The following is a 27,151-nucleotide window of genomic DNA, read 5'->3' as shown; positions in this document are numbered from 1 at the left end:
CTCAGCCATGAGAAGAAGGCTGTTTTCGCACAAAGGTGTGCTTGACAATATCACCTTCCCACATGTGCGACATCCATTCGCCAATGCCGTATTTTTCAGGAGCTCTCCGTACTCCTCGACCACCCCCACCGACAATGAGGTTGCCCGGACGATAAGTCGGATCTGCCTGCATGCGTCTGATGACAGAGATATGGATCTGTGCGTCATCTGGAATATCCCGGGTTTCTCCCATGGGAAGTGGCCTTCGTAAATGGTCAGCGAGCCGTGCGAAATCTTTGTGAATTTTGCGACGTACCAGCGGATAGCTTTCCATTTTCCATTTTGCAGGTCCATTCGTCGAAACGGGAGATATTCCATCAACTTCCAGAAAAAGACGGTGCCATATGGCAAGCCACCACCGTACTTGAGACAATCATGGACTGTCCCTTCAGTGTAGCAACGTTCCAGATTCTGGTGGAATGATTGGCGGCTCATGGTGTCCTCGATTTGTTCTCCAAACTCGTCGACTGAATGTGGCGAACAGCCTAAACGAGCCATCTTTCTGTTACATGTCAGAGCTTTTGACCAAAAAGGGGGTTAGGACGATCAAAGTCATACCCAGGGTCAAATTTCAATCCCGCCCTCTCCGCCTCGTGCACCATCCACACCAAGGGCGTGTGGCTGAGCACCCAATGCTCTTTGTCTCCCTTTCCCCAGCCTCCACCGATATCCCCATGACCCCCCGCGAACCAGACTTCTTGCACATCTTGCGAACGCTTTGGCTGCGACCATCGACGCCTAGTATGCTTTCGCGGCGATTTTGCTCTTTCCCGGAGATGCTCGGTGGAAGGAGAATGTACGGGGGCAGCAAGACTCTCGGAAGAGCTTTGTGATGCGAGCTGAACTCCCGGGACCGAGAGCTGACCACCCGATGAGCTTGTCAGGGTAATTTTCGGGCCTCCTGGCGCTGCACCGTTGCTCTGGCTCTCATCCGCTTGCACCTTCTCATTCATTTGTGCAAGGTCCGATTCGTAGCGACGCATGTGAGGACCGGTTTTATCCTCTGTTTCACTCTGTGTTCCGCCGATAAGATCTTGCCGGAACTTTGCTCGCCTTTCGTCAATCGAAACTGCATGCCGGATCACCTTGGCCGACGAACGGGCAGTGTAAGGGAATTTAGTTCGCTGCATCCAAGCCGACTCGAATCTTGGCACCGAGTTCACTGTGTCGAACAGGCCAAGGAAACGAATTCGACGGACTGGCCTGCTGCTGCGGCGGGTGTCAGAATATCCAGAGGTTATTAAGACGCTGTCGGGGAAGGACTCACAATGTTTCCCTGAACCCCCGCATAAACTCGTAGTGTTCCTCCTCGTATTTTCTGGCCTGATCACTGCCATCATTCGTTCTGGCCGCCCATTTGGCGTACGTCTTCCAAGCAAACCTGATGAGCTCTTCGTTGCCGGCAGCTAGCAGACCGATGTGATCTAGCATTTCGGCAAGAAAGCGAGCCGTGTAGGCTCCACGGCTGAAACCGAAAAAGTACAAGTCATCTTCGCAGCTGTAGTAGCGCATAAGGAATTTGTAGCCCCCCATGACATGATCTGCAAACGATGTGCCGACAGCCTCATCTTTGGTTTTCAGGTACCATGATCGAATCCGACCGAGTGTGGACGTGGTTTGGATCTGAAAGGTGAGCGATGGGATTTTTCCCAGAGAGATCTTGTCTCACTTACCGAATGAGAACTAACGTATGTCCCGATTCCTGGCTGGTAAAAGGTGTACATGTTCACATCAGAGCGATCAAGCATGCGGTAGAGTTTGAGGATGTTGCTGTCAGTGTCGTTTCCGCTGAACTTGTTGCCCGTGCCCTTGGAACGTTGTCAGTAAATGCTATCACATGTTGGAAGCTGGGGGATGAACATCAAAACAAAGAACGAAAACGTTCTTCTGCCGGGGCTGGTGTGGCTCTGGAGCGGCCATTGGAAGGAACACCTCTAAGTGCGGGATGCTAAGAATGATTAACAATACGGAGAAAGACAGAGACTCCAGCGACAAGAAGAGGAATCGACGTCGAGTTAAGGATGTGAGATCCAACTCGCCTCAGATCAACCGTATGAAAAGAGGCAGTGGAGTGTGCTCATTCGGCATGGGCTCATATTTTCCCTCTGTGTGGCTCTTCCCGCACAGAGCAGACAGAGTCTTGCCATCACAGCATGGGCCACCGTTGACATTCACCCGACACAGCAGCAAACAACTTTGCGCCTGACCGCCAGAATCCAAGCAATTTCGGAAATGATGGGCGATACCTAACTTCCGCAACTGCAGGATGGACGGGGTGCTCGGACGCACAACGAAAGGTCTCATGAAGATGATCAAGATGGTTTAGTACTCAAGTGGACGTCCAAAAGCCCCAGGGGGCCATACGTTGAATGATGGTGGTGCGTGATGAGGTTGCACACCTTCCAAACCCACAGCCATCCCTTGTTGCGATGGAAGGGACTCGGTGGGTGATCACTCGCTGGCGCCTGGGGTGGGACTGGGGTCTCGTTTGCTCTCTACTTGATCCATGGATCATCGTTCGATTGGCATTTGGCAATCCGAATTAGGCCTCAAGTTGATGGACGTTGCTGTTTTGTTCGAGCAGCCTAATCTGGAAGCGGAGGGGAAGTCTGCACGAAACCAGACAGCTGACCTTCATCGGTGATGGGATTGGCAGTCCAGGCCAACGATCGGCAGTCGAACAACAAGCGAGAAAGATACTCGAGGCGGGTTCTCCATCAGCAAAAGGAAGAGCACGAGGAGGCAAGGAGGCGCTTGGCCCAAGTTTGCCCTAACCACCGCCCCCCATCCCCCCGGTCCGGTCCGATTCAATTCGACCGGACCTTGGAACTAATGGCCCCGGCCCCACTCCGCACGGACCGTCGGTTGGATCGCTGGCTCTCTGGCTCTCTCCCTTACTACACTCCGACAGCTGTCAGGTCGCCATCGACATCCATCGTCCTACCCCGACCTTCATCTTCATGCAATGATTGATCCACGACTCACTGATAGCACAATATCTTGTGCGCCACCTTTGGCATTTCACGTAAAACAGAAAGTCATCCCCCAGCACCTTCGGTGGTCTACCAGTACCTTGCCCGATATTACTGGGGAATGTCGGCCTCATTGGCTCGCAATGACTCAATGGAAGCACACACCGACTTTGATCTCTCCGAGCAGGTCAGCTAATTGAAAGAATAATGTTCGGTCTGACTGGAGAAAGACGCCGTGTTGAACGCATCACCAGAGCACGGAACAGCTAGAGACGACCACTGTTTTTAAACTCCTACTCGTTAGTTGTGTCGGGAGCAGACACTTTGTCAGACTGTGCCCTTTTCGCATTGGGGTGAGCTCGGGGGAAGATGATCTTTCCAAGGTAGCTGTCCACTATATCAGGCTTGACGTACCGATCAACACGGTACCGCGGGCTGAAATTGGAAGAGCAGTAATGACACCTCGACACCTCGCCCCGCATCGGACATGGTACGTGCGGCTGGATTGACCTCCAACTCACCTTCGATGCACGAAGCTGTCATTGCACAAGAAAGTGGCACATGTAGCTTCAAGCCTATCTTGTCTGAACTTGTCTCCACCCTTCCATACACCAGCCATTCATTTGGTTTGCTTTCAAGTACAACTGGGCGCAGATCGCCCCTTGACTTGCTCAGAACAAGTTGTTTCCACCCTGGATATGGAGCTTTGATGATCTTGGTCTACGTGTACCGAGCTCGACTGTCATTCCCTTCAAGAGGCAAAGCTGTGTTTTGAAGCTTTGGGCCTCCCTTGAAACCCCCTGGAGTTTCTTTCTCATGCTCCTTGCTTTCTGTCATATGCCCTTCTTATCCTCACAACCAAGTACAATATCCCAAGGCCGTGAACTGGAGCAATGCCGTTGCTAAGAAGAATTTCTTCCAACTTCAGGAAGCACAAGGGAGCAAAGAGCAATGGTGTCAATGGCGCCCTTCCCGCCGTCGACGAATCAAAGCCTTCCCCTGCTGCTGTGAACAATGACCAAGTCAACGGCACAGCCCCAAATGGTGCCTCTGTCGGTCAGAGCCTTGAAAAAACAAAGGATATTCAACGGCCAGCGGCACCCAAACTGGCCAGTACCCCGAATCTTCCAAAACCCGCGAAAGATGAGGGTGATGGTCTAGCGACACGCAAGGATGTCGAAAACGTTTTCACGCAATTTGCAGCACTCATCCACGCTTCGCGGCGCCCGCTCCCAACCCAGTCGGGCGATGGCCAGTATCTGGAGAAAGAGGAGCCGACAGGACTCTGGAATGATATAAAGCACTTAGGGTTCAAAGACGCAGAGACAGCCTTGCACATGGTAGAGGACAGGCTTAGTGGCGGGCCCGTGGATGACCGCAAAATGCATATGGAGGAAGTTATGCAGCTGGTCGCCGCCCTTCCTGATCGCTCTGCCAATCGAGTCAAGCTCACCGGTTCGCTTGTGGACCTCCTCTGGAATTCCTTGCAACATCCGCCTATGTCGTACCTTGGAGATGGCTACCAATACCGTTCAGCTGACGGCTCGAACAATTCTTACATCTTTCCGAAACTTGGTGCAGCGAACACCCCTTACGCACGTTCGGTCCAGCCTAAGACTACCCAACCAGGTGCTTTACCTGACCCAGGGCTCATATTTGATTCGCTGCTGGCAAGAGAGGAATTTAAGCCGCATCCAAATAACGTCTCGAGCATCTTCTTCAACTGGGCTTCGCTAGTCATCCATGGTATGCCGAACCAGAATATTTTTGATCCTGAATTAATCTGACTGGTTTTTAGATCTCTTTCAAACAGATCACCACGATTATAGCAACAGCAAGACTTCTAGCTACCTGGACCTATCGATCTTGTATGGGGATACTCAAGAAGATCAGGATATGATGAGGACATTCGAGGAAGGCAAAATCAAGCCAGACTGCTTTGCCGAGGAAAGACTTCTGGCATTTCCACCATCGTGCGGTGTGATGCTCATCATGTTGAACCGCTTCCACAACTATGTTGTCGAGCAGCTGGCATTGATTAACGAGAATGGGCGTTTCACGCGGCCTTCCGGCAAGCTATCGGGGGAGTCTGCAAAAGCGGCTTGGAAGAAGTACGACAATGATCTCTTCCAGACAGGACGACTCATTACCTGTGGGCTCTATATCTCAATCACTCTCCATGACTATTTGCGTAATCCTATCTTCCGCCCTCTATATGTTTTATCTAAGCTAACAAAGTTTTCAGGTACGATAGTAAACTTGAACAGGACAAACAGCACTTGGACCTTGGATCCCCGTATCGACAACCCCAAAACCTTTGGCAATGACGGCACCCCACGGGGAGTTGGCAACCAAGTGAGCGCTGAATTCAGTCTCTCATACCGTTGGCATTCTTGTATCGGACGAATGGATGAAGCATGGACGGAGAAGGTTTACTATGAGCTCTTCGGGAAGAAGCCGGACGAGGTGTCACTCCAAGAGTTGATGATTGGGTTAGGCAAATACGACCAAGATCTACCCAAAGATCCACTTCAGCGGCCGTTCGCCCATCTCAAACGGGACGCAAATGGCAAGTTTGATGATGGTGAGCTTGCGAAGATCATGCAAGCAGGGGTGGAGGAAGTTGCTGGCGCATTCGGGGCCCGCAACATCCCCAAGGCACTTCGAGCCATCACGATTCTTGGTATTCGACAGTCTCGGTCTTGGAACCTATGCACCCTCAACGAATACCGGAAATTCTTTGGCCTGAAGACATACGACACATTTGAAGAAGTCAACCGAGATCCGTATGTGGCCGAGCAGCTGAAACATCTGTATGAACACCCTGACTTCATCGAGCTTTATCCCGGACTCGCTGTTGAAGAGTACAAGGAACCGATGGTGCCAGGTGTAGGTATTTGCCCGACACATACCATTTCACGCGTCGTGTTGTCCGACGCTGTTGCCTTGGTCCGGGGCGACAGATTCTACACTCTCGACTACACTCCGAGGAACCTTACCAATTGGGGGTTTAATGAGGCGGCATCTGATATGAGCGTCAATCAAGGGTGTGTCTTTTACAAACTCGTCCTCAGAGCACTGCCAAACCATTTCAAAACCAACAGCATTTATGCTCACTGTAAGTGAACTTCTTCCACAGAGACTACGATGCTGCAGTATTTGTGGGCGTATACTGTTCTAACATCGGCTAGATCCAATGACAATTCCAAGCGAGAATGCCAAAATCATGAAGAATCTCGGTCGCTATGAGGATTACGACTGGAGTCCTCCGGAGTATATTCCTACTCGCGTCAATTTGACGTCCTACCAGAGCGCTAAATACCTTCTGGAGCGTTCTCAAGACTTTAGGGTCATGTGGAATGACGGCTTAGGATTCTGTATGGGCAAAGGAGGCGAGAAGTTCTGTCTTGGAGGGGACACCATTTTCCATCGGAAACAGCGCCAGACGATGCAACAACTCATATACCGCGAAAAATGGCATGACCATGTCAAGCACTTCTATGAGCACATCACACTCCGCCTTCTCCACGAGAAGAGCTGCAAAATTGCTGGCATCAATCAAGTCGATATCACCCGCGACGTTGGTAATCTTGCGCACGTCCACTTTGCTGCCAACATGTTCGATTTGCCTCTAAAGACTGCGGAGAACCCCAAGGGCATTTTCTCCGAGCAAGAGCTATGGATGGCCATGAGCGTCATTTTCACTGCCATCTTCTTTGACTTTGAACCGACCAAGTCCTTTCCACTCCGGATGGTGGGGAGAAAGCTGTCAAACATGCTCGGCAAGCTCATTGAAGCCAACGTCAAGTCAGTAACAGCTACCTCGTTTGCGGCGAAGTTCTTCGATGGTTGGAGAGAGAATGAGAATGCCCTGGCTGACTATGGCATCCACATGATTCGTCGCCTGAGCGAGACCGGTATGAGCACCTACGATATGGCCTTCAGCCAGATCTTACCAACAGCCTGTGCTATGGTGAGCTCACATTCTTTTTAATTATTCAATGACCTTTAACTGACAATTCATAGATTCCAAACCAATCGCAGGTATTCTCGCAAATAATGGACTACTACCTGAGCGAAGAAGGGGTTAAGTATCTCCCGGACATTCAACGTCTTGCCAAGATCGACAGTAGGGAATCCGACAATAAACTCCTACATTACGTCAACGAAGGGATCCGCTTGAACGGCACTTTTGGTAGTTACCGACGGAGCCAGGTCAGTCATACTTTCAACGATGATGGGAATCAAGTCACCGTTAGGCCCGGCGATAAGGTCTTCTGTGGCTTTGTGAAAGCCGCAAGAGATCCTACGATCTTCCCGAACCCGGACGAGGTCCGACTTGACAGGCCGCTGGAGTCTTATATCCACTATGGCATCGGGGAGCACACCTGTCTTGGAAAGGATGCTAGTATGGTGGGATTGACTGCCATGTTGAGAACAGTGGGAAAGTTGGAGAATCTGCGCCGGGCGCCAGGACCGCAAGGACAATTGAAGAAGGTGAGCTCGACAGTCCAACGTCAACACAATCTACATGGAAAGTTATTGACCTCTCCTAGATCCCTCGCGAGGGAGGTTTCTACGTCTATATGCGAGAAGACCATGGCTCCTACTTCGTCTTCCCGTGCACATTCAAGGTGCATTACGACGGAACGCTGCCTCCATTGCCCAAAGCCAAGGTGGAGCATTGAAACGTCTCCTGGGCATTTCATTGAGCCAGCCGGGCAGAGACCCAGCGATGACAAATTATGTATGGCGGTAGTGGTAATGCTCATGGATGATAATGGAGAGAATGGTTCAAGTTGCAATTTTGCAAGCCGTTCTCATGATAATCATCTGGTTGACTCTCAAGCACGAGGTAGATCTAATAGGTTGGACACAGTCAAGGTAATTAATATCTCTTTTCAGTAGTATAATGTCCGCGTATTACCTCACCATAACACGCTATTTTCCCCATGGACTTTTGATCTATCCGCACTTCTTTGCAGGTCCTCGAACAAGCCCGGACTTACTTTCTCATCTCACCAGTGTGCATCGGGCGGTTTTGCGCCTCACCTTGGGGGAAGACTTCCATCCCTGAGCTCAAGACGCGCTGGCTCCATCCCTACAGAATTCGACTGTCATATGTGTTCTGTGAAAAAGGCCAAGTGTTATAGTTAAGGGGTTTAGAAACAGTTGGAGTCAAGTGAAGCAATCGAGAGACGTCGAGTGTGCCACTTGCTGTTCAATTCGGCTTGGAGCCTATTCAGGTTAAGAGCATCTTTCAGTGCCGAATACATCGGATAAACTATATTCCATTACTTAGTACCTTGCCCTGTACGGAGTACAGAGCGAGGGATCACTAGGAGTATTAATATTAACACCCGAAGCACCCAAGCAATTTCCTCGAGGCTGAATTGGCATGTTACAAAAAATCAATATCTCATCTTACTTCTCCCGCAATCGAATGCAGGGGCTGACTCTTGATACAGACTTCTGGACAATTCTCTCTGCTGCTGCTCGATCGCTGAGTCTGCGTATGTGCTGATCTGCATCTACGTCGATTGCGATTCAGCATCAGGCCTCCTACGGCTTGACACGTCTCCGCACCCAGGCCGCCCTCGCATCCAAGCGTCTGCTTGGCATGAAATCCATTTCGCCGATACTGATGCTGATCAGATTGAAGGGTTAGATGGTTGGAGGAGGATGAACTCTCTACAAGATGGCTAACAGGTCCAACAAGCAGCAATGTTTGGCCACTACATGCCGCCAGAACCGGAATGCATAGGGGCTTCTAGTTTCAATCCCCAAAGGACGAGCTCTTCAAGGTCATGGTGACCTCCGCCTGTCCCGATGTTCTGTATCCTCCAGTTCGGTGAAGTGCCCTATTGTCGTGTTTAGGACGTTGGACAAAGAGACCCGCCTCGAAAGCCAAATCTGGGACGGCTACTGGGTTAATATGGCCTCGATCCACTTGCTACCATTGCTGAACATGACCAGGCTGTTGCAGATGATCAGCCTCGTTGCAACCGGGTATCAAAGCCATGACGTCTTCGTGCAACGTCCATTCCGTCATAGATCAAGGACCACGAGCCAAAACCGAAATGCATTTGTTGACGACTCTGTGGGTTAGGGCAAACCAGCACATGCCTCGTCCTGGGGCGGCACTATACTTCTTGTCAGATTTTACTTTGAGCAAACAAAACCTCTGGCTGGTTGATGCTAGACATCGTTTACTAGCACAAGTCTTTGCTGTCTCCTCAGCTGCCAGGCCCTGGTGCGCCCCATCAGGATACTGAATTCCTCGGGCAGCCCGACACTAAAGCCCTCATGTTCAAAAGGTTAAACATCCCTGCTTTGCCAGGTATGAATTGGAAGTTTCTGTAATGACACATTCTGATACCAAACATGGTTGGAGAGAATAACAAAGTCACCTGCTTCAGCTTGCTGCTGCTATTGTTCGTTGGTTCGTGCTCTGCCGCGGCCGCAGAAACACATACCAGTCCGAGATGGCTTGTACCTCGAACCAATATTACGGGACCAAACCCAAACGACTACCAATGTCAGAGTGCTCGTGCGCCTGATTACTATGGAATTGGTGTCCGACTGGTATGTGTTGTGCTTAGCAGTGTGTCCAATCTGGCAGAGTCTTGAATGCTTTCCAACCTTGTGTGCTCTTTGAACCACAGCGAATCTAACATTGTGTTGAAAGGGAATCTATTTTTCGTGGTTCACTGGTTGGGTCGTAAGTTCTTGTCCCTATTCATGTTTACGCATTGATGAGGCGCAAACTAACCAATTGTGTCAAGGCAAATTCATTTGTGCCGGGTGACATCGGTGGAGCTTTGGATACGAACGCAATATTCCTCTTTGCAAATCTTGTGGCCATGGTAAGATGCACCATCACAAAGGTCTTGACGCAGCTAGACTGCGTCATTCTTATGCATCTGTCGGGGGGAACCGTCTTCTCGGTCCTGAGCCTTTGGGGATATCGAACTTGCCATTACCTCGGGGAAGGTCCAAAGGGCATTCGCCATTTTGGAGGGTTTGGCACGCATCTCAGACTTGTCCTCTCGATGGCGGTGGCGGTATATGGCCCGTGGTTCTGGTGGTTTGGTATCGTACCAGAAACTACCGCTGTCATGATCGATGCAGGTCCATGTCGGACCGTCTACACTTTTATGTTCGCCAAAGTCCGTGCCGACGGTGGTGTGAGAATCTTCAACATTATCGTCTGCATTGGCTGCGTCATCTATTTCGGCGTCATGCTGCTCGCGTCCTTCTTAGCTCTATTCGCAAGGTTTGCAAAGGGTGTCGACCTAGCCAAGCAAGGGAAATGGCGAACGAGCACTCGATTGCACTATGCTACAGGGCTTTATCAAAAAGAGTAAATTCGTCTGGAAGCAGCTTTCAAGTTTGTGTACTTGGCTGACTGTTTAATCTTAGACTGCGCAGAATCTTCTACTTTCTCGGGATCGGCAATTTTCTCTGGATTCTGTGGTCGATGATTCTAGTTGAGTGTACTCTCAACTTCAACCATGTTAAGGAAGTGCTGGGCCCCGGTAATCGGATTTTCTTCCCTTCCCAGCTGATTCCGTTGATTATCGGCTGCTTCAGTTTTGTCCGGTTGGGTTACAAGGTGCTCGAAAAGTGGCGTGACCCTGAGGACGAACCGTCACTTCCAACAGAGCCTCATCATTCCCAAACACACCAGGACTTCCCGGGGCCGAGGAAGCTCTTTGAAGTCTTTGCGCCACCGACCAAATTTGTCAGCACGGGTCCTCAAGTGCCGGAAGATATCCCGCCAGAAGACACAGACATAGACGAGCTTGTACAAGGCGAACTTGTACGGGTGCGATATATAGTTACCTGGCTTCCCTGGTTGTCCTTGCCGCATCGGTGGACGAACGATGAGCAGAGGCGCCAAAATTCGCACAAATGTGATGCCCACTTGGAAAAAGGTCGCTCCCACCCCCCGACCTCGACGCTGCAGGGATCACCTACTGCTCCGACGTTTGTGAACCCTTACGAACCACAGATCCCGTGAATACAGCACTTTGCGGGAGCAGTCGTCAAATCACTTTGCTGCTAAAATCACCTATGGAGAAGTGTAAGCGGACGGGGCCAGATGATTTTGAAGGGGAGGATGTTGGTTCCAAAGCAAGCCGTGAGCCCTCTTCATGAATGAACCTGTTCGATTCTACATTGTACAACAGTATGTACTGGTAACACGGGGCTGTGGAGCATGGGTTCGTCCCTGTGATTGTCTGATGGCGTTGCGATGTGATATTGATCAGACCATCTTATCAATTTGGGATACATTAATCCTTGCCTCCCTTCTCTCGCCTACACAAACACACACTCTCTCTGACTCCTCTTTGTCTGCTTCTCCCAACCTTGTTGGGGGTTGGTTGGGGTCAGTTGGCGGTGAGGTAGCGAGGCGGCGAGGCAGCGAGGCAGCTGAAGTGGTCACGTGTATATTATGTGGTCCGCCAAGTCGGGCCAAGGCGTCAAAATGTCCGACTCCGATTGTCGCATGGTTGTGGCCATTTTCACCTTCTCCACATAATATTTTCCGTGGGCTTGAAGAGGCCGCTCCCAGTCTCCAGGTGGCAGCCCGAAGCATCCCAGCCTTAAATCTCGTTTGTTCGCCTTCTTCCCCGCGAGATCATATCGCACTCAATCCTGGCCCATGTTTTATCGATAGCTTGACACCGGGAGGAACCTGGCGTCGCCGAAGCGAGACGCTGTGGCAGACGTGATCTCTTCGAGAAGATCAAGTCAGCGAGTGAACCTGCACGTTTACGAAAAGTCAAGTGAGACATGGCTAACATGCAGCAGAGCGATTTTTGTCAAAGTCCGCCCGGAACCTCTCAGCCGAACCCCTGGACGACCGAAGGGCTCTTGACGAACCCTGTTGGATGGACGGAGAAAGCGAGGAGGATACCGAGTACCGAGTACATCATGCCATCATGCCATGGTGCCGTCTGCGTCTTGGTTTTTGACGTGGCTTGCAGCTCAAAGCTGGCTCGAAGGCTGAAGGGCCGTCAATTTAAAAGAGCTCCCACCAATCCCCCAGAAAATCTTCTACCAATGGACATCAAGGGCCCCTTTGTCCGAGCCGTAACACTATTTTCCACCCAATCTCGGCATGGGTGACCCCGGTTCAGCCGGCGCTCAGCTAAGCTCCACCCATGCATGCTGTTTCTAGTTTTGTCGATCCAGCCTGCTGGATTGGCCTCACAAGCTCCAAAGCTGTCCCGTCGTCCGTCGTGTACCTAGACACGGCCTGGAACCTCGCCGCAGGAATATGCAGATATCATGCAGGTCGACCTCATCCTTCTTGGAGAAAGTCATCGTCGACGAGTCGCTCTTGCGCTCGAGATAGGCTCAAGGATCCGGCAAACACGTAACGCGGCTCTCAGCGATACTCCGCAATGGATGTCAATTCCTCCGATCTTGGTCGGCAGCTCCAGTCCTGATTCTAACGCATAATTTCCCGGTCTTCAAATCCATACCTCGTCCAGCCGCTCACCCCAGGGGACATTGTCCCCCTTAGCGGCTGCTCTCCACGGGAGCTAGCTGGCACGTTTCCATTCTGCTCGTTCTGGCTTGCTTCTTTGATGACGATTTGGATAATTTGGAGCCCCTCACATCCCAAAAGGTACGCTCATGCGAGCATGTGGCTTGCTTAACCACCTTCAATTTTGCTCTTAGCCGGCCTCGTCCCCAGCTTCAAGGCCTCGTGGTCCCGCCTCTTAAGCTCTTCCATCTTTCCTTCATTCTAACTAGAGTGTCGCCGTTGCCCGGTGGGTGGAAGTGTTCAGCGTTGACAGTATTTGCCTTTTCGCCCTTACTGTTGTGTTTTGCTTCCTACGAGCTTGTTGGCCGAAATTACATATTCTCCGATTCCAGGCCACGTCAATGGTAACTCAGCATCATCGCTCCGGGAACCACTCCCGTTGACGTGGAAGTGGCCACCGCCAAAGACGTTCTTGATGCGCTGAGATCCTCTGCGCGCGGCGAGAGCCCATGTTGGAGCTCAGTCACTCCATCGTGTGGATAGAACAAGATGCGTCTTTCTCAACTTATTGTCTGGACGGTGCTGGGATGGGCCTTGCCTTCAGGAGTTTGCGGCCAACCTGGATCAAATATACAGAAGCGACAGGATTCGACCAACACCAACCTTCCATCCCTTACGACTGATTCCCCGAGTGCTTCGGTGGATGCGTCCACTCCGGTGAACAACACAGTCACTTCATCTCTAACGACCTCGACGCAGACCGTCCAACGGACAACTTCCGCCAGAAGCTCGCCCTCCTCAGCCCCCTCATCCACTGCGAAGCATACCTCCAGTACAAATTTGGCCCTCCCTACCGCATCTACGAACCCTGCGAGCAACTCAACGACTACCTCGACTGATAAAGAACCGGATGCACTGCCAATTCAGCCTCGACTTACACCGGCGTTTGGGATCGCCGGAGTGATACTCATCGTCCTGGGGTCGACTTATGCTTTGATTGGTGTCAAGACCAGATGGGTGCAAATTTTTTTGTCGTGCGCATTCCTGGCGAGTATAGCAACGACAGCACTGGTCGACTATGTGATGAACCCGCCGGTGACAGATGCTGTGCAGGGAGGCTTCTTCGTGGCGATTTTCATGACTGGCGCCGTGTTCGGAGGCGGTGCTCTGGTGTTCAAAGAAGTCACCGAAGGCTTTGCCTGTCTCTTGGGCGGGTTTTGTTTTAGCATGTGGCTGCTAACCCTGCGAGCTGGTGGACTAATTACTAGCTCAGGGGGCAAGGGAGCGTTTATCGGGATATTCTGTGTGGTTTTCTGGGCGCTGTCCTGGACCAGCTACACTCGCCCTTATGCACTAATTGGGTCGATATCATTTAGTGGGGCAACAGCTTTCACTTTGGGTGTCGATTGCTTTACCAGAGCCGGCCTGAAGGAATTTTGGTTCTATATCTGGAATCTCAACGATAACCTCTTCCCTTTGAACACCAATACTTTTCCCCTCACAAAGGGAATACGGGTTGAGATAGCCGTGATTGTGATCTGCACCATTATTGGAGTACTCTCGCAGCTGAAGCTCTGGAAGGTGGTAAGATCTAAACAAAGAGAGAAAGGCGTGGTCGACGAAGAGGATTCGCGACAGCGGGAGGCGGTCGAAGCGGCTTTGGGCCGCCATCTTCAACGACAGAACGAGCGCGACAAATCCGAATGGGAAAAGCAATATGGCGATCGACTTACCAGTAAACGCAATACCGTGTTGTGGCAGGATCTACACCCAGAAAAACGATATTCGACCGTATCGGTGGTTTCACTCGAGCAAGCGCCCAAATCTGGTTCTTCCGAAAACGTAGAGATGAATGCCTTTGGGCCTCAGAGAGCATCTTCGGCCTATGGATCGAAGAATAAGCGGCAGAGCACGTTGACGGTCGATGTAATAGAAGAGGTGGAAGAGGATATGGATGCCGTTGCAACAAAGGAGCGCCAGAAAGCGCTTCAAGCCCTGGAGAGTTCCAGAAACCCCTTTGGGACGGAACGAAAAGGGAGTGGCGAGTCAACTGCAGCTCAAAGTACTCGCAGTTACCTGAAAGATGTTCACCTCCACCAAGATGCTTTGAAGGATCAGTCAGGCAAACCCAGCGGTTCTTCCAAGCTTAAACGAGGCTCGCAGCAGTCGCTTTCTCGCCGGTCAAGACACTTGAGCGCTAGCTATGGTGGCGGCGGCTCTGAATCGCAAGAACATCTCATCGACGGCGAAAGGCCACAGAGTAGGGCCTCCTCGGCTGCTGCGACCATGGATGTGGACAACGAAGAGCTAGATGTGAATGCGTTGGACGTCGAACCAGATCCAAATACGTCTTTGCCGCCAGAAATTGTTATCTCACCAGCAGCTAGTTCAGCCACGGATGTCCCGAAGAGAGCAGAGAACGCGGCCAGGGTGCCTCTCGAGGTGCCAGGTATTTTAGAGTCAACTATCGATGGGAACTTGCAGCTCGAACATATACTCGGGGACCTTGATCGACTGTCTGCAAATGGTGCTTCCAGCTCGGACGAAGCTCTCAAACTCGAGGGGGGCGAAACAAAGACCGAGTTGAGGGAAGTTAAGAAGCCTCACTCGCAAACATCCGATACTACCAACTCTAGCGCAGATACTCTGACCAAAACTGCTCTCGCCAAAGTTCCTAGCCAGCTGTCGAGTGTGGTACTGTCCTATCGGACCAATGAATGGGCAAAGCACATTACCATAGCCGACAAACCGATATATGACGAGCCAGAGACGATTGAAGGCATTGACGATGAGTTACCAACCCAGCTAGCTCCGGTCACGACCGAGCCCGAGAAGATTCCGGCAGAGCCTCCTGTCGAAGTGCCGCCAGCAGCCACATTACCACCCACCGTGAAAGCAGGCGGGGCTGGTGTGGGCATTGCTTCCCAGCCGCCGTCGAGCCAACGGTCAGTGTCGGATCAAGAGCGTCGTCGAAGCACGGGCAGAGTGCCGTCGCGGTCAGCATCAACACAATCGTTAAAACGCTCCAACAGCCGAGGCGGTCGGAACTCTCTCAACGCGACAATGCAAAACTCGCTTGTCGCGACACCAATCGACGAAGATGCCCCTATGGAATTCACGAGCCCTGAGAGAGCGAGTCGGCGCGTGTCGTCACCCTACATGATGCCACAGCGGAGCAACAGTGGGACTCGGCCGCATACAGCCTACGGTGGTGCGAGCGCACTTTCTGTTAGCATGTACGACCTCCCTCAAGTGGCGCGGCCACTGAGCCAAAACAGCAATCGGCCTGGTATTTCGATTGGAACCAGACTTGACTCGTACAATTCCCATCAACCAAATCAGCGAGACCGCAGAAGCGACGCGCAAAAGCGAGAGTCTCTGCTTGCTGAATGGCGGCTGTCACAACAACACCGGGCTACGAGCACGAGCATCAACGGGGCGATGGCGGAAGCGGGACATGCTCAGCTGAAGGCGGAGAAGGAGAACCAGAAACTCATGGAGGAATATCAACGAGGCATGCAAGAAAGGAAACAGTTGGCAATGGATCAAGCCATGAGACGACCGGACATGCTAGAGCTGCACCGTGAAGCGATGCGCAAGTTGCAAGCGGGGGCTAATAAGAATATGGGATCTAGAAAAGGCTGAGGCAAAGACTCGACTCTATCCATTCATTTGACGTTTCAGTCATGGCGTTTGTATGTTCGGGATGATTCAAGAGTTCAACAGGAGGGTTCAAAAAAGCAATACGGGTCATAACGGGGGGTAAGGGACACATTCGTTACTGGGAGGCTGCATTCGCTCCTTTGAAAGCAATATTGCCCTTTTTGTTGTTTGTTTGTTTTTGTTTTTTTTGTTTTTTTTCAACGTGGCAAGTTACGAGATCATTGAGATGATACCCCTGAGCTGGACATACCGAGTACACGACAGGCAAAACCTAATCAAGTTTACACTGGTAATAGGAGAGATGATTTGTGAGATGGACAGGAGATATTACACATGTGGGAGAGCAGCTGGAAGGGCGGAATATATTTCCTGCTGATAGTTTTGACAAACTTGCAGCCTTGCCGTCATAGCAGCGGCATGGACGTCAACACAAGGCGTGTCACAGAAAGGAACTGATAACTGCGTCAGCCTGTATCTGCTCGCTGTATCATTGATTAGCGAAGCGTTCTAGAAGACGCGGGAATGCCGCCTTGGAGACCATGGTGATGATGAAGCTGATCCCCGAAATGTCGGAGTCTTATTGCCTGGGACTCCAAGCGTCTGCCAAGTACAGTACATACCCACAGGTCTCTACTTGTAGGTAGCTCGGTAGGTAGCAGGGCAAGTCGAACAGCCAGGTCGAGGGCTGCTGGGCGTCCCCCTCGCCCAGTTGCCATTTCCTGGTCAGACGCTTATCTCGAGTCTGTCTCCTCCCCCTGGAACCCGCTTCCTTGTGCCTGGTTCAACGACGAGCCAACTCGCTTACTAGGCTCGCGTCGTCAACCCATTGTCGCTATTACTCTCGCTCTCCGATTCATTCTCCCTTCGGCTCGACAGGCTTGCACAGGCTTCACCAAGTGGGCACCCCCTCCTGGCTAGTCAGAGGGCGCGAGGGACGCCGACAGCCTGCCCTGTGGTGCTACTGCCTTCCACAAATCCTCGTAAATCGAGGTCGTTCGTTCTTCACAAACAGCCTGAAGGTTTGACGGGGCCCTTGGGCCTTTGGGTCTCTCGGGTTGCTCCATCCCGCGCAAATCCACTCTCCACATGGCACTCGGCCCTCAGATGGCTGTCTGGGTTGGACCGGCGCCCCGTTAGTCCATCCTGCACAGACCCTTTGCAACTGATAATGCACACGACGACCCCGATGTGATACGGCACGGCGTTTCTTTTGCCTCCTGCTTCGCCTGTCCTCGATCTTCAACCTGGTTACAGCCTGTCTCGAGGTCACCCACACACAGCACCGAATTCGCCATCCACGACCTCCTCGCTAGTTAGACCACCTCGCCGCTTGACAGCCCGTGACATTTCTTCTCCCCAAGTGAAGCAAGCCAGGGCGTTTTCTTATCACCTAGTATCCCCTTTGCCCGCATGATATCTTTGCGTTGGTGAAACCGCTCCTTTCGCTGGCAAACGCATGTTCTCCCTGGAGCTGAAGAAATCTGGATTTCTCTCCAAATCCTGTCTTCTACAACATGTCGACCTGCACAAAGGACTCGTCCGCACGACTTGATCTGCTCTTTGGGTGAAACCCATTTGCCCCTCTCCAATTTCGTCATCGCAATATCTCGAGAACCGAGGACCTGCCAAAAACTGCAGACACCCCAGAAACAATGACCGCCTTCGTGGTGGAATCATGGATTTGGTACTCGGTCACCATATGTATGGTTCTCTCGCGCATGTACGTGAGATGCCTCTTGGGGTAAAGATGACATGGTATCACTGCGGCTGACAATTCTCTATCAGGGTGTCACGTTTACTACTCTTCAGATCTCTGCTGCGACTCCAAATCGAGGACTATCTGATGATATTCCTGACCGTAAGTCTACCAGTGCTGCGCAACCATTTTTGCACATGAATTAAATGGAACGAATCATGGTAGTGCCTATATACTATTCTGATCGTATTTCTCAACATTGACCTGAACGTCTCGACGAACCTCATCGACCCGGCGCACCCCGTTGTCTTGACACCTCAAGAAATCTCCCAGCGGACCTGGGGTTCCAAGACCGTTCTCCTCGTCGAACAGTGCATGTGTGCTGTGCAATGGTAAGTTGGTTCTTGTGGGAGCCCTCTTTTCATATCTTGGGGATATGCTGTTCTTCGAACCTTGTTTGGTTGGTCAATGTGAGCTAACAGAGGTCTGTAGGGGGACCAAGTGTTGTCTCCTCCTTCTTTACTGGCGCCTCACGCAGAATCTGAAGCAAGCCCTGGTGGTCAAGGTCGCCGCAGCATATGTAGCCATCACCTACATTGTGATGGAGATATGCTATTTCGCCGTCTGGTGTCGACCATTTCACGACTATTGGCAGACTCCGACGAACAACGTGCAATGCACCACTGCATTGCACCACCTCATCATGAACCTGGTGTTCAACCTCAGCAGCGATATCCTGATTCTGTCCATCCCTCTCCCCCTCTTCGTCAAGGCGCATCTAGAGCTTAAGAAAAAGATTCTACTGGTGTTCCCATTCAGTTTGGGGCTGTTTACGATGCTCTGTGCGATTTTGAGCAAGCGCCTGAGTTTTACTCATCCCTACAGCTCTGAATGGGTATACTGGTATTGTCGAGAAGCAAGTACGGCAATGATTGTCACAAACATGCCTTACAGTTGGGCCCTGATACGACGAATCTTCAATCTGCGTTCCTTCTTCGGCGATTCAACTGCAGACCGTCTGCAAGCAGGACAAGCGAGGGAGCTCCATGGATATAGCCCGGGAGCAATCGCCCTGGACAGTCAACCGCGATCGCGACAAGCGAGCCAAGCGGAGGGAGTGCCCAGGAAACTCTCATGGCATCGACTCAAACTTCACAAAACACAAGAGGACGCGAGCAACCCCTGGCCAGCCGGTGAATTGGCCAAAGAAAAGGAAGTCAAGGTGGAAGCCAACACTGCATCCAGCAGTGCCAGCAGTGCCGGGTCTGTTCGCAGACCGCCACCAGCAGCCAACACGGATTGGACCTTGGATCGCCTGTATCCCTTGGACGATGAAGAGATTACGGCCCCAGATGTAACCCACCGGCGATATGAGGGAGTGTGATGGCCTGATTTTCTGGGCGATCCTGGGGGGAAACAAAAAGCAACTCCAAAGCATTTCGCCACCCTCGCTTCCGGGCGCGAATAGGCGAATACTCCCTGCCTTATCGGTTCGAGGAGCCTGAAGTTTCACTGCAGCCAACCCTAATCTTATTGAGCAGAACGAGAGGCTTTGCAGCTGAAACACCAATTCTCCTGCGTCCTTGTCAGAGTTCTATCTGAGCTCGCTGTACAACAGCAACATGGGCTCGCCGTCGGTGCTTCGGACGCGCACGTGCCCTGGATCCTGAAACGGACAAGACACGAGTCATTTGCTTGGCAGACTAAACCCAGTCGAGCGGCGAGCTGGAAAAATGACGCAGACGGGTTTCTACTCACCTCGCATTTCAAACCGGCGTCTTTGTCATTCATTGATTATTTCGTCAATTGACTCATACAAAGAGCTTGAGACAAACAAAAAAGACCAGCTCCCCGTCACGCATTCGCATCGAGGTAAGTATTTCCCTCTTGTCCTCGACAACCAGATCTGGGCCTCGACGGAAGGAAAAAGGGAGTCATGGCTGACTGGAGCCCGCCGCAGGCAGCTGGCCAACACCACAATCCCCGAAGTTCACAAATCTCGTACAACCAGCATCACGATCCAACCCAGGATCTGTTCTGGCCCGAGCCCATCGACCATTCTGCTTCCAATCTCTCGTTGCAACCAGAACCGGCACCGCAGCCTCAACCTCTGCGCCCGCCCCTTAATCAACATGTTATCAAGCGACGCCCTGTCAAACCCATAATTTCCAACTCTCCTCCTCCCACCAGTGCCGCGAGGAACGAAGCTGCTCCCTCGCCTATCATCCCATCTCCGCTGCGCATTCGCAAACCTGCGATTCCTCCCCCGCAGCAGCCCATGCGCTCAGTGCGCCTTCTGATTGCCTCTCTGGGCAACCCTCCCCCATACCATTCTACACGCCATTCAGCAGGGCATATCCTCTTGAAACATCTCGCTTCGCATCTGAGCCTCCCACCCCTCACAAAGTCAAAGCTGCTCGGTTCCGGTCACGTTAGTTCTGGCGCCGACGTCAGTCGCGATGAATACACTCTCTGGCAAAGCGCAAGCATGATGAACATTTCTGGACAGGGTACGTTAAAAGCGTGGAAACAATTCAGCAATATATATCCTCCATCTGACGACACGGTGACGGCCTTGGTCATCCTGCATGACGAGCTCGAATCGTCGCCCGGCACGATAAAGTTGCGCCGAGGTGAATCTTCACCAAAGGGCCATAATGGGATCAAATCCGTGCAATTGTCGTTGAAATCTGCGGGACTGTTGGCGTTGATGGGAGAAAGATTTATCAAAATCGGCATCGGAATTGGACGACCGGTATCGAGAGAGAAAGATGATGTGAGTGCGTGGGTGCTGGGACAATTGACCCAGGTGGAGAAGAGCAAGATCGAGGCGGCAACAGAAAGTTTGGCCGCTGTGATGCAGAGTGAGATTCGGAGGTTGGAGAGGTCTTGAATATTTTTCCAACCATTTCCTCGACATGCCGGCCTTTGTCGTACCCAGACTCCTACAGGAAACAGGATCTGACGGAACCGGACGCCATTAGAAGGCGTCGTGGCCCCGGCTGAACGGGAATGGTTACTTGATTTGACGTGATTTCACTTGGCTTCATGATACCCCATATAGCATGTTTGGTCGTTGGTTTCTTGGGGCTAAGGCGGTGGTGATGGAATTTCGAGTGGTGCTGAGCTCGAAGCTGATGTAACGACGTCGGTCTCATGTGAGAAACTTGACGCATATCTCCATTTTCTGCTGCTGTACTTCTTCCTAGACCCTTCATTTTGAATAGACGTATGCATCGCTACAACGGGTGCGAACATGTGTGAAGAAACGTTTCTCATTATCCGTCCGTGTGTCTGGGGCGCCATGCATTCATCCCCGCGAGGGAGTTGAGTTGAACCAAGTCAGTTCACTCGGTTCACTCAGTCAGGCAATGATGAGGCTGCCTAGATCGGTATGGTTGAGGCGAAACCAAACGATCGCAAAAAGGGAAAGCGTTTACCGTGGCAAACCGAAGACGGAATATTCAATGGGCGGTGGCAAGGGGGATTTGATCCAGTAAGGTGGACGAGTGTGCATGTGCTCTGTCATATTGTACTATTAATTTTTGCTGCTCAGCCTCAGCCTCAGCCTCAGCCAGCCAGTCAGCCCTCAGCCGTGCCCGTCGAGCCCATTTCCCGCGGATCGTTTACTGTCCCTAGCTAGCACTATATATACTCTGTTTCTCATGAGGTGCGCAATACAATACGGCGCCCCATACTGTGGACGTCTTACATAGATGCCCACCGACGGGTTCAGCTCAGCTGCTTCCTGCTCCCGAGACTTTTGACTTCCGCCAAAGTCCCAAGATCCTGCATTGTCCGGCCGTTACGTCAAAACAATGAAAAACGTGTAAGTGTAAGTGCAAGTGGTCCCGTCAGCTTCGATCGGGGTGTTGGAGAAGAAAAAGGCCCATTTGCGCTCTGGCTCTATCGCCCGCGTTGACCGATGATGCGGTATGCAGTCACCATATAGCGCCTTCGCTGGTTTCCGACATGCCGTTGAAGAAAGAGATTGGACCGGTGAGGGTTGCTCGGGTTGCAGCTGCTTGGTCATGCGATCGCATCTTCCCATATCCCCACATCTCATCTCACCGCGTCGCGAACTTCGACATTAGGAACTGTTTGTGCAGACATGGAGACTCCGCTCCTTTGATGCGCCTTTCTGGCGGAGTCGGCCTGTGCATCGGATGCCGAAACGAGGGAAATGTAAGACGTGATCCGCTTGAGTAGTATCGAGTAAGGCAATATAAGACGATACCGGCGCAGGGGCCAAATAGAAGCGTAGCGAGTGTATTCAGAGACAGAAGCGAGATTCAGATCAGACCGATATTATTGCGCCCTTGTGTGGAGGTCGTCGATGACGAGGATGAGGATGGCATGGCCGAAGAGGGGATGAACAGATTGCGCACAGCATGCTGACGACATGACGTGTTGTCCTCTGAGCCAAGGCGCGTAGGTCTAATGCTCGATGTCCTTGTTGACCTGCCTGACTCGAAGCTGATGGGTAAAGACGGGCGTCAATGGATCGTGGAGGTCGGCCGAGAGGAGCCCCGGGTCAAGTGGTAAGTGGTAGTTGGCGTCCCTAAATATCCTGTAGTTTGCTTGACGTTTCCTATGCGCTTCGGAGAAGGTCTCTGGGGTCCCATGGGCTTGAGAATACCCGCAACGTCGTAGTGGCCTCGACCCATGTTTGATGGACTGGTCGCTTGGTGAGGTGACTGGGAGACAAGAAGATGCACCGATGGAATCTCTGTTAGACGTCTCTTCAGGTTTGATGGGTCGAGATGGGCAAGATTAGAGGAAGCAAGCTCTGGGGTGAGGTGCTCAGATCAAAGGAAGAAGAGAGGCACCTTTTTATGCAGGTCCCAGCGGGTAGCGGTGACACCATGATGAGAGAGGGTGTCCAAAGGGGTCATACACAAGTCTGGGATGAGGCGGAGGCATCAAGCATGGCAGACCCAGTCAGGTATCGAATACATTGTCCATGAGAACTGATCAGTGTCTCCAAGAGTTGTGTTGCTATTCTGCGTCAGCTGTCAAAAATGCGGTGACTGTGTGGCGTTTTCCGGCCACATCCACCAGCCAGGGACCAGAGCGAGACCTCTGTACTTAGCTTCTTTTCGTCTGCAATGCAATGCAAGGTCTAAACGGAGGCGCATCTGCTTGGCCAGGCGCCCTGAACCGAAAATTCGGTGTCGCCTTTGGGGATGGTGTGGTTGTGGGTGCCAAACAGCGCCCTGGACCAACTTGGACGCGCACATCCCTGCTTTCCTGGGTAATTCCATACCAGGTATTGTTGAGACCGGCACAAGAGGAACCAGTGTCCCCAGGGGTCAGGCATCGGTGTAACTGACAAGCCGTGTGGTTGTTTCCTTCACAGACTCCTCTGCGTAAGGAGAATCTGAGAAATCTGAGGTCCAGAAGGGCGGTGAAGGAGGCTGACATGGCGCATAGCCCGCGGAGCCCGCATAGCCCCCCCTGGTCGGTGGCTACCAAGGGTCAAGTGCACGATTCCTTTCCCCACGCGCTGTCCTGCGGCTAATTCTAGGTGAAGTCGCGATTGGCGTCAGGAACTAGCTACATCGCTTGGGTCAAGTTGCGCCATCTTCCGCCTTGGGACGCCTTCCATCATTGTATACGACGAGACATGTGGGATGCGGGAGTCGGTGACGCCAAAGCAAGAGCTGGTGGCTTCTCCGGGGAGAGAGGAGGGCTTCTCGGTACACGCGTCAGTGATCGAAACTTTTCCTTCTTTGTTCTTCTCCCTCGTTTCCTGCGCAGAGTCAGGGAAGTGGCCGTGGAGAGCGCGGAGGGCATCCAGAGCGTTAAGTTTGGCCGGGGAATCCAGGGCAGCAGCACCTGGCCAGGTACCCAAGTGCCCACGGAAACAGAAAATGACAGACACGCAAATGGACAAGATCGACGCCAAAAACTAGCCTCGAAGGTCTTCTCGAATGTTTTCAATGGAACAAGCCCCTCTACCTAGCGCTCCATCTTTCCGCAGAAAATCCCTCCCTCCGTTTCGGTGTTACCCTCAAGTTCCCAACAGCTCCGGAGGTGTCGGGCCCTCGTTCCCTGATGGCCTGTGCATTGGCTTGACCGTTGTACAAGCAAGGCCCGCACACCTTTCGTTGAATGATCGACAAAGGGCTTCCAGGGGTTTGTAGGCCCTAGAGGTCAACGCCTCCCTCCACCTCGACGCCCTGTATTTCCCCCTTCCGGAACTTGTTGGCCATTTCCTCAAACGTACACCATTCCACGCCGTCATGCCTGTTGATCCATTCAATAAGCCGCTCGTGCAAGAGCGTGATTTGAGGCTTGCCACTGACTTGCGGATGGATGCTGATGGGGAACACAAAATGCTCGTATTCCCGGTAACAGAACTCGAATTGCTCCTGCCAGAACCTCTCAATCTGATGCGGGTCGACAAACCCAGACGACCCCTGGCCCCGCATTGTCTGAAAGGCAGGCCAATCGTCGACGTGCCAATTCGCCGGGACTTCGACCAGCGTGGACGGCCGCAGCGATGACATGGGAGTCATCCAGTCGCCGGCCGACAGGTTCTTGTAGTCGGTTTCCTTCCATGTGGCCGGTGGGTACGGAAGATAATACAGCTGGGAGTCATGATGCATAAATGAGTGATCATACTCCAACCCGTACTCTTCCAGCAGCTTCACTGTTTCGGGAGACGGAGTCCATGCAGGTGCCGTAAAGCCTCTGGGTTTCTTTCCCGTAAATGCGGTGACCACCTCGATTGACTTCTGCAGGACATCCCGCTCTTGCTGCGTCGAGAGCTGTGAGATAAATTCATGCGTATAGCCATGGAGTCCACTGGGCGGCATATGCACCGCATCAGCAATCCATCTCCTCAAATCATTCTCGGGATTGGGAGTCTGAGAAAGCGGTGACCAGGAGCTAAACGAAAATCAACCTACATTTCGTGTCCAGCATCCCGCACCTTGGCCATTTGCTTGGGGAAAGACTCGATGGAATGGCCAGGAGCAAACCAGGTCGCCTTGATGTTATACTTTTGGAACAATGCCAGTAACCTGTCTATTCCCACGGTGGCTCCAAAGACCCCGCGGGAGATGTTAGTCACGTCAGCCCGTTGACCGGTCTGAGTGTTGATCCATCCGCTAACGGCGTCGACATCCACGCCATAACCAACCAGGACCTTTTTGACCATTTTGTTTGGACTGAAGATTGATTGTAACCACAGTGTGGACGTGACGCTGGTCAAACGAACTTTTTTGAACGGGGGAGGCTTACCTGGTGAATCGAGAAACTCCGGGCCATGGGCGAACTAATGGTATCTATTTGCATTGAGCACACCAGAAGAGACGGAGATGGTCGACAAGAGCAAGACAGAGGGTGTGAAATCATTGTTGGTTGATTCTCCAAAGGCAGAAGGCTGGTCGCTTTGGTGCCGCCACACGGACTCCATATTTTCCCCAAACATGTCCACCAAGAGCGAATTAGACGTCGCTGCTAGACCGGGGGATTCCATCTTCTCTTTGCCCTCACTACCCAGTATGAGGAGGTACTCGGTACAACTCCGTACTCAACTACGAAGGTACTGCCACAGTCAAACACACTGCAGCCTCTTCGATTGCAGTGTCCTTGAATAGACCCCCTTGGACGACATGTCTGACAGATGCCTCGTCTTCCTCCTGCCCTGATCCGCCAGGCGACCTCCCAAAATCCTCTCTTAACCCTCCTCCTCCGAGTATGTCGCGACCTCCCTTCTGCTCGCAACGAGCTTCGCTGGCTCCAAGAACACGCTCGCGATGTCGTCAATACAAAGAGATACGCTAGTCATGAGGCTTCCTCCTCTGTCCTTCCCGCCTCGACCGCCCAAGGCGAATCCGTCCCAATTCGAAAGCACGAGGCTAAGAAGTTGACGGTGCGCAAAGTCAAAGTTCTGACAGAGCGCACGCGAATTCGGACTTATAACGTCGGGAAAATTTCTAGCTTGAGAGCAGAAGGACCGAGGCCCAGTATTCGCAAGGTTCCAACGCAGAATAAGCACGACAGCGTTCGCGCCTTTAAACCTGCGAAAATCAGGACATGGCACGACGATGGTGTCCGTGAGCTGAGATTGCGCTCTCAGTCTGATGAGGTTCTGGTGACTGGCGAGTCAAACGAACATGTGCAGGTGCAGAAGATCCTCGCTGAGAATGTGGGCAAGAGATCCAAAGGCATGCCACTACAATACATCATCGGCAACCAGCCGTTCGGCAACCTCGACATACTTTGCCAGCGTCGGGTCTTGATCCCGAGGCCTGAGACAGAGATGTACACTGAAAAAGTCGGCAACTTGCTATTGTCGGCACTGAATTCTATATATTCATCGACCGGGCCGAGGTCGCAGACTCACAAGAAATTCCGAATCTTAGATCTCTGCACTGGGACTGGATGCATAGCGCTGCTACTCCATTCGGTACTCAAGCCTCCCGGGAGAGTCTACGATAACACGGTCATACCTCCAAATATCAGTATCGAGATCCTTGGCGTCGACAACAGCCCGGACGCCGTTTCTTTGGCCCGAACGAATCTGAAACACAACATCTCACAAAAGTTGCTGCATCCCGACGCGGCGAATGAGGTTTCCTTCCGGAATGTAGATGTTCTAGCTTTGGCAAAGAAAGGCGGCGACGGTGACGATAGGCGGCACCATGTACGGAAGGTCCTCAACGCCGCTGCGGCTGACGTCGGCGAGGACGATGACAGTTACTCGCCAAGTGAATCCTGGGACATGATCATCGCCAACCCTCCATATATAGGCCCCAAAGATTACGAGCGTGGTGGAAAGACGGAGCCAAGCGTGCGTGACTACGAGCCCAAAGAGGCGCTTGTCCCCAGATATGCTCGAGGTCAAGATTCGTATTTCCGGTATCGATCCTCCTCAATCCTTGTGGCCGATCTGTTTTACTGGCCGCTGATGCGCATCGCAAGAGCCGTCGACGCCAAACTCCTGGTCATGGAAGTCGGCGACTCGGAGCAGGCGTCCCGCGTGTGCAAGCAGGTCTTCAACAACTACAGCCCTGATACCGCGGCCCTAAGCCAGTTCAGGCCGCGACTCGAGACGTGGAGAGATGACGGATCCGTGAGGATAATCCCCACTCAACCGTCTGCCAATTTTGACGCCGGTTTCGAAGAAGCGACGGATCCAGACATTGCGGATCGCGCGGTTGTCGTCTGGACGGATCAGATGGCCGACTGGCGTCGCGAGACTCTCCCTGCTTCTAACCCCGAATTCGACGAGACATTACGAAGCGACTGAGACCCGCGCAACAATTGAAA

General features: G+C 52.3%; 8 protein-coding genes across 8 annotated transcripts; 6 read left to right on the top strand and 2 right to left on the bottom strand.

The window, feature by feature from the left end:
* Position 1: 1 nt before the first annotated feature.
* On the bottom strand, positions 2-1,959 carry Z519_09863 (uncharacterized protein; the record flags this gene model as incomplete). Its single annotated transcript, XM_016767584.1, has 6 exons — positions 2-242; positions 296-557; positions 584-1,248; positions 1,307-1,662; positions 1,713-1,847; positions 1,900-1,959. The coding sequence occupies 6 exons, from the start codon at positions 1,957-1,959 to the stop codon at positions 2-4; spliced, it is 1,719 nt and encodes a 572-aa protein (XP_016616376.1).
* A 1,945-nt stretch (positions 1,960-3,904) lies between these two features.
* Z519_09862 (uncharacterized protein) lies at positions 3,905-7,699 on the top strand (the record flags this gene model as incomplete). Its single annotated transcript, XM_016767583.1, has 6 exons — positions 3,905-4,757; positions 4,810-5,202; positions 5,257-6,129; positions 6,203-6,984; positions 7,038-7,508; positions 7,568-7,699. The coding sequence occupies 6 exons, from the start codon at positions 3,905-3,907 to the stop codon at positions 7,697-7,699; spliced, it is 3,504 nt and encodes a 1,167-aa protein (XP_016616375.1).
* A 1,696-nt stretch (positions 7,700-9,395) lies between these two features.
* On the top strand, positions 9,396-11,034 carry Z519_09861 (uncharacterized protein; the record flags this gene model as incomplete). The annotated part of the gene is made up of 4 exons (XM_016767582.1): positions 9,396-9,596; positions 9,700-9,732; positions 9,797-10,374; positions 10,434-11,034. 4 exons carry the CDS (start codon positions 9,396-9,398, stop codon positions 11,032-11,034), a joined length of 1,413 nt encoding a protein of 470 aa, XP_016616374.1.
* Positions 11,035-13,059: 2,025 nt separating this feature from the next.
* Positions 13,060-16,155, top strand: Z519_09860 (uncharacterized protein; the record flags this gene model as incomplete). Its single annotated transcript, XM_016767581.1, has 1 exon — positions 13,060-16,155. One exon carries the CDS (start codon positions 13,060-13,062, stop codon positions 16,153-16,155), a length of 3,096 nt encoding a protein of 1,031 aa, XP_016616373.1.
* Positions 16,156-17,825: 1,670 nt separating this feature from the next.
* On the top strand, positions 17,826-19,253 carry Z519_09859 (uncharacterized protein; the record flags this gene model as incomplete). Its single annotated transcript, XM_016767580.1, has 4 exons — positions 17,826-17,893; positions 17,959-18,031; positions 18,095-18,261; positions 18,362-19,253. The coding sequence occupies 4 exons, from the start codon at positions 17,826-17,828 to the stop codon at positions 19,251-19,253; spliced, it is 1,200 nt and encodes a 399-aa protein (XP_016616372.1).
* A 552-nt stretch (positions 19,254-19,805) lies between these two features.
* Z519_09858 (uncharacterized protein) lies at positions 19,806-20,762 on the top strand (the record flags this gene model as incomplete). The annotated part of the gene is made up of 1 exon (XM_016767579.1): positions 19,806-20,762. The coding sequence occupies one exon, from the start codon at positions 19,806-19,808 to the stop codon at positions 20,760-20,762; it is 957 nt and encodes a 318-aa protein (XP_016616371.1).
* Positions 20,763-24,018: 3,256 nt separating this feature from the next.
* Z519_09857 (uncharacterized protein) lies at positions 24,019-25,034 on the bottom strand (the record flags this gene model as incomplete). The annotated part of the gene is made up of 2 exons (XM_016767578.1): positions 24,019-24,679; positions 24,784-25,034. 2 exons carry the CDS (start codon positions 25,032-25,034, stop codon positions 24,019-24,021), a joined length of 912 nt encoding a protein of 303 aa, XP_016616370.1.
* A 468-nt stretch (positions 25,035-25,502) lies between these two features.
* Positions 25,503-27,131, top strand: Z519_09856 (uncharacterized protein; the record flags this gene model as incomplete). Its single annotated transcript, XM_016767577.1, has 1 exon — positions 25,503-27,131. The coding sequence occupies one exon, from the start codon at positions 25,503-25,505 to the stop codon at positions 27,129-27,131; it is 1,629 nt and encodes a 542-aa protein (XP_016616369.1).
* Positions 27,132-27,151: the final 20 nt, after the last annotated feature.

Source organism: Cladophialophora bantiana (genome assembly GCF_000835475.1).
Source record: "Cladophialophora bantiana CBS 173.52 unplaced genomic scaffold supercont1.16, whole genome shotgun sequence".
In the NCBI taxonomy this organism is placed as follows: Eukaryota; Fungi; Ascomycota; class Eurotiomycetes; order Chaetothyriales; family Herpotrichiellaceae; genus Cladophialophora; species Cladophialophora bantiana.
Note: the sequence above shows the minus strand (reverse complement) of the source record. Positions and strands in the feature narration are given on the sequence as shown.